At 39.1% G+C, this 14,200-nt stretch overlaps 1 protein-coding gene across 1 annotated transcript in view; it reads right to left on the reverse strand.

Annotated features, from left to right (window-relative positions):
• The window catches only part of LOC126416431 (little elongation complex subunit 2-like), a 221,806-nt gene that overhangs the window by 163,539 nt on the left and 44,067 nt on the right, over positions 1-14,200 (reverse strand). Inside the window, exons 2-3 of the mRNA XM_050084151.1 lie at positions 12,639-12,852; positions 12,374-12,544 (exon numbers count right to left, since the gene is read on the reverse strand). Coding sequence (XP_049940108.1) covers positions 12,374-12,544; positions 12,639-12,852 — 385 coding nt within the window. The remainder of the gene's footprint in view (positions 1-12,373; positions 12,545-12,638; positions 12,853-14,200) is intronic.

Raw genomic sequence — 14,200 nt, forward strand, 5'->3', positions numbered from 1 at the left:
AGTCCAATCATGTCCTGTCAGCTAATTCCTGTTTGCATTGGAATGTGGTGTGGACATTACACATAATTTGCTTGAAAGTATGTTGCCACTGTACGAGCTACAGCTTCAGATGTAGTGATTACAGTATCATTGTCCCCTATGGCTACTGTAGAAGATGCATTATCTTTCCTACTGACTCTTCTTCTCATCCCCTTCTTCTCGGGGTGTGAATGGGTTAACAGACTGTACTAATTATTTCCATGACTGCTTTTTGCTCTGACTGACCACGCACTAAACATTTGCCCAAACAACATGAAAGGCTTCAAGACTGTTACGAGATGGATGGCATTCCTTGCTCCACCATGGGACTGGCCCTCTGCCTAGTTTAACAGGCGACGTCAAGAAAGCAGTAGCAGCAGCCTTGTGAGTGATGGTAACCACATATTCCATCATGACCTGCATGCTCAATTGATGTTAGAATACAGCCAGGTTGCTGTGCTGTATCCAGTTGGCTTTTTTAAACATTCACTTAGGCACTTTGGTGGCACCTGCTGATGTAGCTGGCAAATAGATCCAAAAGGGAAAATGGTTACTAGCATGCAACTTCTCAGTCGCTTCTCAAAGGACAATATCAACTAGTGCAGAAAAGCAAAGTGACACATCAATGACTGTGGATTATTCGTTTGCAGTGCTGGAATGTGTTACTTCCTCTGAACTGAGAAAGCAGACATCATTCAACAAGATGGAACACCTCCATTACTCAACCCTTAGGACAGGTGTATGTACAGGCCCACTAATTGTGATGCATACTGAAGTTTCCGAGGAGGTGAAAGAGATGCAGGAGTTCTTATATGATGATCTTAGAGACCACATTATCCACATTTTCCTGAGGTGGAAGATACCGGGAGTGCACTGTTATCCTTAATGTTGCATTAAATTGAATGCTACATTGGAAATTGAGTGATGAGAGAGCCACATACACAACAGCATGTACAGTGGACAAATACTGCCATTCCGCTCTTGGTTGTCTCATCATCTGTACCATCCTTCCAATGGGTGATGTAAGCCATAAACACAGGTTTGTCCGAATGTTTGAGATGAGTTTCTTGTATGAACAAAACAAGCTTTAAAAGCTTTACTTCTTAAACTATTTACGTTTCTTCACAATATACAAGTCATCAGAGGAGAGTTTTCTTTTGGCTTGTCATCATATGCATCCAGTTCCATTTCAGTGTTATCTTCATCACATAACACTGACCTCTTGTTATCTGATGGTTTTCTGACACGTTTCTTTGGATTTTGACTGTGTGGATTTTGCCACTTATGGTTGTGATATAAGCTATTTGGATAAGGTTAAACTGCTTTGTGTGTCTACCTTTGTAGTTGAAGGTTGCCTCTGCAGCTTAGTAGTGACCTCTGCTGGAAACGATTTAGAAGTAGCTGCGTATCTAGAAGCATGGTCATTATTATATGTACATGTACTCTTGCTAATATCTACTGTCTGTTTTTGTATGGCAGAACTGACTACAACTATAGCTTTTCTGAGATTGGAAGCAACAGAAGTTGAGAAAACAGGTCATAGTGCCTTGGATTCTTTTTTTCTCCAGTACGAAAAAATTCTCTTGGTCTCTTTAATTCTTTGGATTTTCTTTTCTTTTACAAATACTGGGAAATTGAGGCTCCAAGTAGGGCGATTACCTGAACGGCTTACACAGAAGTATGGCTTGAAGGACTGTAACTCTGCTTCAGTGTCCATGTCCACAATATATCACAACCTATATCGCCCTTACTGGAATTTAAGGCCATGGTTTTCTACTGCTACAGCAAACTGGCCAAAATGTTAGCAATCAGAAGTGTGGTCGCTTGGCAATACAGAGAAGTTTCAACCAGTAGTGTTCTGATGCAGAACCCCACTTTTACATTTTTCTGAGGGCTTTTAAAACATGGTGTAAGATGTAAAAGGTAGAAAATTACTTTTTAAGTGTATACAGTGTACTCTTGATTACCCATGGTAATTGGGGACTTGAAAATGACAGATAACTGAATTCCTTGGATAACCCACAATTGAAGTACATGGTAATGTATTAGAGTTGTTCAAAAACAAAAATTAATTACAATGTCATAATTAAAATCACTTAACTAATGTTCATAATAAATTCTACTTTATTCATCATATTACATATGATAATACTGTACACAAAGAATACTGTGCACGCCAATTTCATATCACACTACACTACTTTGAAACAAACCAGTCCTGCATTGATATCTATCTCAGTAAGGTAACTTGTCTTTTAGACATCGCATCACAAATTTTACGCAATGCAAACTTGTCAGAAAGGGGAGCATCTTCTTGTTGTTCCAGGTAGTCCAGTAACCCTTCGACCCACCGAAGTGCTGATACATGACTGATTACTGTTTCTGGAACTAGGGAATGTTGTCATCTCCAGCACTGTCATTTTCCTCTTCGGATTTCCCTCGTACACAATGAACAATAGCACCATGCTTTGTGTGGTCAATGTCTAACCATTCAGAAATATTTTCCTTGTCAAGAGTTTCACACTCTGGACTATTTTTCAAAACAGCAGCTAACAGGCTATCTTTGTCATCGGATCACTGAGTTCATCAACTTTAATAATTTTTTTCCGCAACTTGGCTAAGGGTGATTGTTTTACCTTATTTTGACAATTCGTTAATTGCGAATAGCACAGTCAGTTGTTTCAAAATGCTGGAAGACAGCTGTTCTCATCAATAAGTTTTTGTACCAGATTTCTTCTAACTTAGGTCAGCTATGAAGGGACTTTGAGAAGGAAGATCAGGTAATTATAGTTGGGGGCGCAGGAAACAGCCTGGCTATGAATCCAAGATACAGTATTAGGAGTGACCTGGATAAAATAGGAGCAGAAACTGAGCACACAAATGTGGGGTTTGTGGAGGTCTTTCAGCGCCATGATCGGCCCTGGGTAAACACTGCTGTAAGGCATTTTAACACTGAGTTGAACAGGATGCTCCAGACACCAGCAAAATCCCACATACGTGTTGTTCCAGTAAATGCTATTGGTAGGTGGTGATACACTACACATGGCCTGCACCTGAATAGGATGAGGAAAAATAAGTTAGCTTCTCTATAAGCAGAAACTGTAAGGGGGTCCACAGTCACACAAGGGGTGATCCCTGTGATTAATGGGTTCAGGCAGACAGGTTTTTTAGGTTAAAGCCAAAGTCCAGACAGATGACAATCAAGAAAAGTAGGATAAAAGAAACTTCATGATTGGTAGGAACAAGGAAGGCGAGGCGCAGGTCGTCCGGGTAATTTCTGATATGGTCCCAGTTGCCATAAAAAAATTCCAACGCAGACATTAGCTGTAAATAACAATCTTTATTCAGAACGTTACGGTACCCTTGCGTTTACAAAAAGTCATGTACACACTATTTCTAACAACAAATGTTGCATATTTAACTTCACTTTGAACTACATCATTCTTCGCAGGTTCATCACCAGCAATTTGCAATCCAATATAAAACGGGTTAATACCTTGAAATATTTTGTTTTTTGCTCGACATTGTGTTTCCAAATCTGTCCACGATTTTACTTTTGCTATGTCAGCACTTGTCTCAGGCTTTGAATATGTTACAAACTTAAATCTATTTCTTCTACTACATCTACGCCATGGAACTCCGGATGATCGTTCAGGTCTAAGACTAAATGGACCTCAGACGCACAGCCGAAGGCCATCCTAGAAAATGGCCTCACGGGTAGTGAGGTCTCCTAATCAGGGTAGAACCAAATATAGGCTTGTTTACAAGTTGTCTACGGAGAAAGAGCGCTGGCAGTGTACATGTGAGAAAGAATTCTGTTTACATTTTAGGTGGCAAGTGTTGGCACGTCTTTATTATGTGTTGGATATTTCAGGATGGCTCACAACCTGCGTTCCGCTTTGGGATTCTAAAGAGCAGACTTGTTAGCATGGATAGTGTCAGTGTAAGTGGGTGTAATTTAGCATTTTACACTTTTAGATCTAGGATGGATAAAGGAGGAGTTGCTATTTTCATAAAACAAAGTTATAAATGCAAAACTGTAGAAGTAAGCAAATTTTGTGATGATCACCACTTTGAGGTTTGTGCATGTGAACTTCAGCTAGATAATCTAGTATTGATATTAGCAACAGTGTAGAGGCCCCCATTAGGAGACTGGGAGCTGTTCATAAATGCACCTATTATGCTGTCTGTCAGACAAAAAGAAGAAGTTATTAATCTATGGTGATATCAGTGTAAACTTTCTAGATAATTCTGATAGGAAAAGTGGACTAGAAATGTTACTAACAACATATAACTTAGAATCAGTGATCAATTTCCCTACACAAAGAGCTCAAGACAGTAGCACACTAATAGATAATGTATTTGTGCAGAAAGAGTATGTAAAACAAACACATGCTTTCCCTGTGGTGAATGTATTGTGAAACGATGATGCATAACTGATTAACTTACAAAACCTAACAGGGTGTACAGTTTGGAAACCATTAAGTAAAGGGTTAGGTCACTCAACTCGGCATCTATATAGCACTTCAGAGAAAGCTGAAGAAATGTTAATTGGGGAGATATATATACTGATCCAAATGCTAATGATGAATGCAACACATTTCTTGATAAATTTATATCCCTTTTTGAACATTGTTTCCCAAAGAAAATTACTAAATGTAACACCACACACTTTTCAAAGAAATCTTGGATTACTACAGGTATTAAAGTGTGTTCAGAAAGAAAAAGAAAACAGTATGAGACAGCAAGAACTACTAAAGAGCCAGAAGTAGTTTTACACTATAAAAATTATGGTAACATACTGAGAAAAGTTGTGAGGAAATCATGAAATTTGTATGTTAGAGAAGAAATTAACAACTCCAGCAATAAAATCAAATCAATATGGAATGTTGTTAGAAGGGAGACAGGAAAAGTAACCACTGGGGCAGGTAGTATAACTATTAAAGAGAATGAGACCATCCTAACCAACAGTACACAAGTAGCTAATGTATTTAACAACCATTTCTTAAGTGTAGGAGAAAAAATTGGTGAGAACAGTTCAAAAGAAAAAGCTAGGTAGTACATGGAAGAGTCTGTTTTGGAAAAATGAGTCAGATTAAGTTCCACCTAACGACCTCTTGTGAAATAAGTTATATTATTGATTCTTTGAAAAATAAATGTTCTGTTGGAGTAGATGGCATCTCTAATAAGATATTAAAACAATGTGGAGCAATTACAGCTGATGTTCTGAGTCACATATGTAATGCATCACTAACTCAAGGAATTTTCCCAGACAGGTTAAAATATGCCATTGTCAGGCCTCGCTACAGAAAGGGGGACACCACGTACGTCAATAATTATCGGCCAGTATGCTTGTTTACAGCATTTTAAAAAATCTTCGAGAAAGTAATGTACTCAAGAGTGGTTAGCCATCTCAACACTAATGGGATACCTAGTAAATCACAGTTCAGATTTCAAAAATCTTGTTCCACTGAGACAGCAATATACAATTTCACTGTCCACATAATAGAGTCTTAAAATAGTAAAATGTCACCAATAGGAACTTTCTGTGACTTGTCCAAAGCATTTGATTGTGTGAACCATGACATTATGTTACAGAAATTACAAATCTATGGTATAAATGGAATAGCATATGAGTGGTTTAAGTCATACCTACAGAAACAGGAAGCAAAAAGTTTCCTTATATTGGTCAAATGATTTAAATAAGTTTGCCACTCCATCTAACTACGGTGAAATTACATTAGGTGTTCCACAGGGTTCAATCATGGGTCCCCTTCTATTCTTGATATATGTGAACGACCTCCCTCCCTATCTGAAACAAGAAGCTGAACTGACACTGTTTGCTGACGATACAAGCATCATTATTAATCCAGTAAAAGAAACTCCAATTGGAAATGATACAAATAAGGTCTTTGGAAAAGTCATTAATTGGTTTTCTGCAAATGGGCTTGCTCTAAACACAGTACATACAATTTTCTGCTGCAAAATGTACAGCTCCTTCAATAAATATAACATATCAACAGAAGTCAGTAGATGGGGTAGAGCATTCTAAGTTTTAGGGTGCACATATAGATGAGAATCGTAATTGGAAAATTCATATTTTGGATCTTCTAAAGTGACTAGGTTCGGCAACTTTTGCAATCAGGATAACTGCCAATTTTGAGGATATAGAAATTAGTAAGCTAACATACTTTACATACTTTCACTCTCTGACGTCATACGGAATAATATTTTGGGGTAACTCAACATTTAGACAAAAAGTATTCACCACTCAAAAGAATGTGGTTAGAATAATGTGTGGGGTTAATAGTCGCACATCTTGTAGGCCAGTACATTTACTCACTAATGAAATTTGTTCTCAACAACATGGACCAGTTTAAAAACAACAGTGACATTCATGATTATAATACTAGAAAAAAGAAAGACTTACGCTATCCTTTACGCAACCTATCTTTGGCACAGAAAGCGGTTAAATATGCTGCTATAAAAATTTTCAACAAATTACCAGATGAAATAAAATGTCAGACAGACAGCACTAATAGCTTCACAAATAAATTAAAATTATATCTCCTTGACAAGTCCTTCTATACCATAGATGAATTCTTGAATAGGAATAAATAAATCTATAAATATAGTATATGCATGTTGTGCCATTTAAGGGAATGGGGTAAATAATAGAAATATTAATCTTTAACACTGTATTGTAATATATATATCAAAAAATCTTGTTTCATATGTGCATTTCTTGTGCACTTGACACGTTCCACATCATAATGGCTACCGTAGCATGTGATTGGTCAATGGAACATGCAACCAACTAACTAACTTGCTTCATGGCAGCCATGGCATGCTGATCTATTAACTGAATTGAGGCTGTCACTTAGGGGGGGGGGGGGGGGGGTAAATATTTTACAAATATCATCCCGTCATCCGATTTCAGAACAAGTTCATTTGGATGTGATGGTACCTTGTCTAGAAACAATCCAGTCCTTGCAGGTAGACCCTTCAACATTAAATGTTCTTGCACCTGTGCCACAAAGCAATTATGGTACCATGTCTAAAATACTGTGTGGTCCACTGAAGCCGCTTTCTGGTGAAAACAATGGACTGGTAAATTGTGCATTTATTTTCCTTCGAAACAGTGAGATTTTTTAGCTTTATCTATTACACCAAGCTTACCATTATGTGATCCCATACCATTAGCATAACACAACACAGTTATCCTTTCCTTGTTTGGTTTATAACCAGATGTACTATGCTCTGCTTCAAAAGCTTAAGTCTTTGTTGGTTGACACTTCCAAAACAGTCCAGTTTCGTCCGCATTGTATATTTGCTCCAGCTCTAAATTTTCTCATGCAATAGACTCCTGGAAATCATTACAAAATTCAGAAGCAGCCTTATTATCTGTACTTAAATTTTCTGCTTGGACGGCAATCTCCCCTGTTTAAATCTTGTTAACCAGCCGGAAGGTGCATTAAAATCTCCTTCAGTCCCCAAAGTTTTGAAGAAAAACTGCACCTGTTTGGTGCATATTTGGCCACATACTTGTGTGCCCTCCTGCTCTTTTCTGCTGAGAACATTCCAACATGGCTTTATCCAGTCCTGCATATGTAGTCATTTTCATAGCCTTCCACTTTGACAAGCCTTTAGCTGAGTCAGAACTGCTAGCAAACTGAATTATTCCGTCTTTGCTTTTCAGAATATCACAGATTGTAGTTTCACCCCCACTGTAAATCCATGGCAGATTCCGCTATCAATACTGCCTTTTTCGAGTTTGTGAGTTATTTCCAGTTTCCGCTGTATCGCCAGCAAAGCACATTTTCACTTTCCTGTTCGGCACTAACAGAAACCAAATGACTACACTATCCACCACAACAATACAGTCCCAAGCTTGATGTGTTCAAGCACATATCGTTTACTACAGTCATGTTGTAACGTGACATTATCGTTCACTGGCTCCTGGGTAAAAGAGGGGGTCAGGAGGGAGGTGGGTGAGAAATAGTCCACAGATAGTCTGTTCGTGGGTAGGCTAATCTACAGTTTACTGAACTCTGTAAAACAGAACTAAGCGATTTTTTTAATTGTACTGATCTTTAATTTGAAAGCAATATTCTTACATAAATTTGACAAATAAACACATCTGCAGTTTTTCACTAAAATCGAGGAAAAATTTTAGTGAATTTTTTCTACACGATTCTCAGTTTCATAAATATAATGGAAAATGCTGCTGTCCCAATCTGCAACAGCAATATACTACTTCTCACCACTGAATGTACATCAGGAATACAAGGCACTCCATTGCCATTTTCACTAACACTTCCATCACTTCCTGCACTGCCATCCTTTTCTTGTATAACAGAACTGACCAATCTTCCACTGACACACTTTCAACAGTTACAACAGTGACATCAACATGGAGGAAATCTTGCACTGCATGCACTAACTGCACCTTTTCCCATGTTGAAGTGATGAGACTTTCACAGTCATATCACTACACAGATTTGGTAGGTAAGATCCATAATCTTTGTCTATTTTGAAAAACCCACTTTCTCACAAGCAGTTGGAGATGGGCTGCAACTTGCTGGTGCAGTTCAGTGGCATGAAATCTATCTCCAAATTTCCTAAATTTACATTTTTGGGGCATGGAGGACAGCAGTCCACAAATAGAAGACTTTTTCTACTGTACGCTCCCATTTTACCAGCAAGGTTATGCAACAGCTTTTCAAATAATTCTGACATCATACAAGCTTTATGACTGACATTGCAGCTCAAGAGCAAAGTTTTCACATTTTTAAAACAAAATAGTTCCTTTGATTAGTCAATCACATGTGTGCTTCAACTTTCCAGAGGCATCAACACTGGTGTGTACCTTAATTGTAAGGTGGACCTTACTACGTTTCCCTCCATGGTAATTTTTGCCTTTGGAAGCAAGTGTTTCATTTGGAAGAATGTTGAAATTGTCCTTAGGTTCACAGCCCTGTTAAGATCTTTTAACTTACAGTCTTCCATTCACCAACAGTCTTTTTAAGTTCATACTTCTTCCCCACACACAGTTTTGTAGACCACATTACACCACTTCTTAAAACTCTCAATCCGCTCATTAGATGCAAAGAAATTCTCATGTCTAAGTATAATAGCACCCTTCAACACATTTCCACGTAACACCATGCTATTCATTAGGATGTCTGAAGCACTCCTGCTATCTGAAAGCAATTTTTGTATTTTTCCAGCTCTACATATTTTGAGTAACTGGTATATGTTTTTCTTTTGCACATTTGGAGATCTTTATTTACACTTTCCAAGATCAAGTCTCTGTTTTTCACTATGGTATTCCGTGTGGACAAAGGTATCTCTAAACTCTGTACAATACATTTCACGATGACCTTCAACTTTCTCAAAAATTTTCGTTTTCCCTTCCATCAAACAAGTCTTCTTATCTCTCCATGTCATGTTCTTCCATCTTAAAACTGCAACAGAAACACACTATACTTCTGTTTAGAACAAAAGCTAACAACAAAACACTTCATTTACAAACTTAATAGCTACAATCAACGCAACTCACAATTAAGAATCTCCTGCACTGTGGCTGTGAAACCAAATGGCCTTGGTTGATATTAAAAGCTTCCTTGGAACAGCCAATCCAATTAGATGCACAGAACAGTGCCAGTTGCTAGTTAATTTTGACTACTGTAAGACACATGCATATTATTTACAAATATTGGGAAGCGGATGATGCCTGTACGTGATCATAACCACAAGATGAAGTTATCACAGAATCAGCGTACGCCAACCAAAGTTTCCCAGCTCTGCTGGATGTGACAGCCTATGAGTTATTAATAAAGTGAAATGCCAACCTCTAGCCCTATTGGACCTTCGAACACCTTTAGTTTAACAGACTCCTCAATTAAGCTGTTACAAAAACTAAGCATTTGCATCGTGATACTGCTCTCATTGCATTTCATTTCATGACATATTCTGATGACAGTTGATTTACCCCCACCCCTCCCTTTTTTTTTAGGCAGGTGTGTCACTGATGTTCCTTGCATCTGCTCCATGTGAGATATGCTACATTTACATGGAATACTGTGCGTACTTGGCTTTTGGAGACCTAGATCATCTTTAACATTACAAAGATTTCTTATTTTTGTTGGCAGGACTAAAGGTAACATCTGTTAAGTAAATGTTTGGAATCACATTAGTCTAACCATAGTTTCAAGTCCAAAAAATATTCTGTACTACTGACCACACACCACGCAGGGGATGGGAATGCCGTGGGATATTTTGCTGCTTACTACGGAGGTATATAACATGTAGCAACTGAAGCCGTCAACAAATAATGCATTAACATCATGTAATATCAAAAATAATGATTAAACATTTAGATGAGCATTTAACTAGTGCACACGTTTGTTTTGTTTTTGGTCACAAAAACACTGCGGTCATATGCGCCCAAGTCAAAACTATAGAACACAAACACAGAGATGAGGGAAACAACTATTATGTCAGTCCCAATGGACAGAATAGGAGACAGCTAAAAAAGCATGGGGAAAAAAATGGAGGTCCAAAGCTAAAAATTAAATGGCCTTTGCCATATTGCTTCGGCTGATAAAGAGTAAAACACGGTCGACAGTCCACGTGTCATTTGCTAAAACGGCTGATAAATCAGATGGCAAACCCAAGCTGGAACGTAAATTGGTAAAAAAGGGGCATTCCAGCAGGAAGTGGCGGACAGTTAAAATTTTGGGTGCAATGCTTACATACAAAGTGGTGGGGCAGCGCCACTGAGCAAATGACGATGACTAAAAAGGCAGTGCCCAATACGCAGCTGAGTAAAAATAATCTCCTCCCAGCGGGAGGGCCAAGAAGAGGTCGTCCAAGGCACTGGGAGAGGCTTAATAGGCCGAAACTTATTCCCGTGAAGGGAGGACCATTGGCGGTGCCAAAGAGACACTATCTCCTGACAGACGGCAATGCAGAGATCATCGGAGGGAATAGAGGTACTCGCGGGCTGAGGTAAGAAGACTGCAGCCTTGGCAGCAGTGTCAGCAGCCTTGTTTCCTGGCAGACCGACATGACCAGGGACCCACAGAAACATGACATTGGCTCCACCAAGAATGAGGAAGTGAAAGTTTTCCTGGACCCACTGCACTAAGGGATGAGCAGTGTACAGCGCACAGAGACTTTGTAGGGCACTGAGTGAGTCTGAGCAGAGGACACAATTGGACAGGTTGTGTCGCCGGATGTACTCCTTGGCCTGAAACAAGGCGAAAAGCTCGACTGTAAATACTAAGCAGTGCGCCGGAAGCTGATATCGAAAGACACGGGTGCCAATGACAATGGCACACCCAACCCCAAGATCAGTCCGAGAGCCATCAGTGTATACAAAGGTACTATAGCTAAGTTCCATGCAAAGGTCGTGAAACCTGTGGTGATAGACCGAGGCTGGAGTAGTGTCCTTAGGAAGCAAATGAAGGCCAAGGTTAACAGGGGCCGCTTCACAAAGCCAAGGTGGTGAAGGGTCCACACTCACTGAGAAAGTTGCAGGTAGCGTGAAGTTAAGCCGCCGTAGCAAGTGGCAAAAGCAGACTCCAGGAGGTAACAGAGAAGAGGGACGAGCCCCATACTGATGATCTCAGGAATCATCAAAGAATGAGGCACAGGAGGGGTGGCCACGCATGGCAGACAAACGGCATGCATACTTGCTGAGGAGAAAGGCACGCAGTAGGACATTCAGCAGCTGCACACATGTGGTTGGAAACAACTAAAGCACTATGTTAGAGACTGGAAATTCTCCAATGGCAAACAAATTAAAGATAGGTATAATCCTACAGAATCTATGAACAAACTCAGAAACTGAAATTACTTTGTAGAAAAGAAAGCAGTGGTGGTTTGGATGAACTTAGATGGTTGTCACACATTGGGGGAGGGGGGGGGGGGGGGGTTATGCAAAGATAAAAAACATTCAGAGATTACTGCGGAGCCCCTGTCCAAACATCAACATTCGTACATAATAGTGCGTGTGATTGTGTGATTGGTTTGGATAGTTCGAAGTTATCTTTGACATTTTTCTTCCAGAATTAAAAACAGAAACCCATTTCAATGGCAGCATGCACAAAATTCTTGATAACCTCCTTTTTTTGACTTTGTAAAATGACAAAGGTGCCTCATAATATCAGAAGCTAATTTTCAAACATCTGCATCCGACTTTAAAATTTAAAAAAAAAAAGTGGTATTTCCATTAAAGAGAGAATTGGTAACAACCTTCCATCATTCCCTGTCCTTGGATATTTAATTTCTAATTTAAAGGAACTTTTGAAAGTCAAATTATCGAAGACAATAAGCAATTAGTACTTACACTGAAGAGAGAATTTTCTTCTTTTGTAAGAGGGTATCTAGCATTGGAATGAGTCAATTTGTCGTACAAGTAACAATAGACCTCATGCTGCACAGCATCCAGAAGAGATTTTTCAGGACACTTCGCAACAGGGTGGAGTACGTTGAGGTACCTGCGCTCAGTTGGATTTTTCTGAAACAAATAATTTTTAATAAGTTAATCTAACGTTCTGTAACTCTTAAGTATCATTCTCTTTTTACTCAAAATTTTGAAAGCTTATATTTACCCATTTAATTTTCTTTTTATACACTATACATAGCTGTCTTAAATTCTGAGCCTTCTTAGCAGCCTGTACTGTCTCACTGCTGCTATCACCTTCAGAACAAAATTCTACAATTGATCTGAAAGTGTTGTTGAGTATTTTGGAAGTTGTATAGTACTTCTTCCATATTTCATCAGAAAACACAAATCCTTCATCTGGGTTTGCATCCACTTTTTTCCTGAAATTGAGAAACACAAAGGTCAACTTTAAAAGTCTATATGGAGGAGCTGGTAAAGCTATCTTCCATCTAAAGATTAGACTGAATATGAATGTGGTTTACTAAGTAGAGTACTTTCATGTTATTTTGTCCTGTGATATGGATAACACTATCAGTTAGAAGAGGACCTAATCGAAATGTGAACCACAATAAAGCTTCATTTCATCACATATAAAGGCAATGCTTATAATCATTAACTGGCAAAAAAATTAAACATTTTACCAACTGCAGACCGAATCACGGATTTACTCTCACAGCGACATCATCATCATCATCATCATCATCATCATCATTACAGGGTATACAACTTTGCTTCCGCCGTTTGCGGATAGGTGGCGACAACGGTAAGTAGTGGTCAAAAGAAACAGATCGCAGACATCAGGCAGTTAGCTTGGACCTCAGTCAACATAACCTCATTCAAACATTAGTCGATTTGTGTCTGCATCATAAAGTTGTTCTTGATTGAAAATGTCAGTTTACGAGCCTAATTCTCGGCATTTGCGGGAGGTGTTACTGTTTTGTTTCAATATGAAGAAAACAGCGGCTGAGTCTCATTGAATGCCCTAAAGTACGTATAAGAACACTATTAGTGAAAGAACATGTCGTGAGTGGTTTCAACGCTTCAAGAACGGTGATATTAACGTCATAGAGCGGCATAGTGGTGGAAGAGAGAATGTTTTCAAAGATGCAGAGTTGGAGACATTGCTGAGTGAAGACACGTCAAACTCAAGAAGAATTGGCACGATTAGTGGGAGTGACACAGCAAGCCATTTCAAAATGTCTCAAGGCTATGGGCATGATTCAGAAAGAAGGAACTTGGGTCCTGTGTGAGCTGATACCAAGAGACGTTGAACGGCTTGAACAGTTGCTTCAGAGGCAAAAATGGAAGGGATTTCTGCATCATACTGTGACTTGGGATGAAAAATGGGTTCATTACAATAACCCTAAATGCAAACAATCATGGGGATATCTCACCCATACTTCCACATTGATGGCCAAACCTAATATTTATGGCTCCAAGATCTGCATTTGGTGCGACCCGCTTGGCGTCATGTACTATCAGGTGTTAAAACCAAATGAAACAATCACAGGTGCTCGTTATCGAACGCAATTAATGCATTTGAGCAGAGAATCGAAACACAAACGGCCGCAATACAGCAAGAGCCACGATAAAGTGATTTTGTAGCACGACAATGCTCGACCCCACATTGTGAAAGAGGTCAAAATGTACTTGGAAGCGTTAAAATGGGAAGTCCTACCCCACCCGCTGTATTTTCCAGACATTGCTCCCTCTGACTATCACCTGTTT

The sequence above is a fragment of the Schistocerca serialis genome, chromosome 8 (genome assembly GCF_023864345.2).
Source record: "Schistocerca serialis cubense isolate TAMUIC-IGC-003099 chromosome 8, iqSchSeri2.2, whole genome shotgun sequence".
Lineage (NCBI taxonomy): Eukaryota > Metazoa > Arthropoda > Insecta > Orthoptera > Acrididae > Schistocerca > Schistocerca serialis.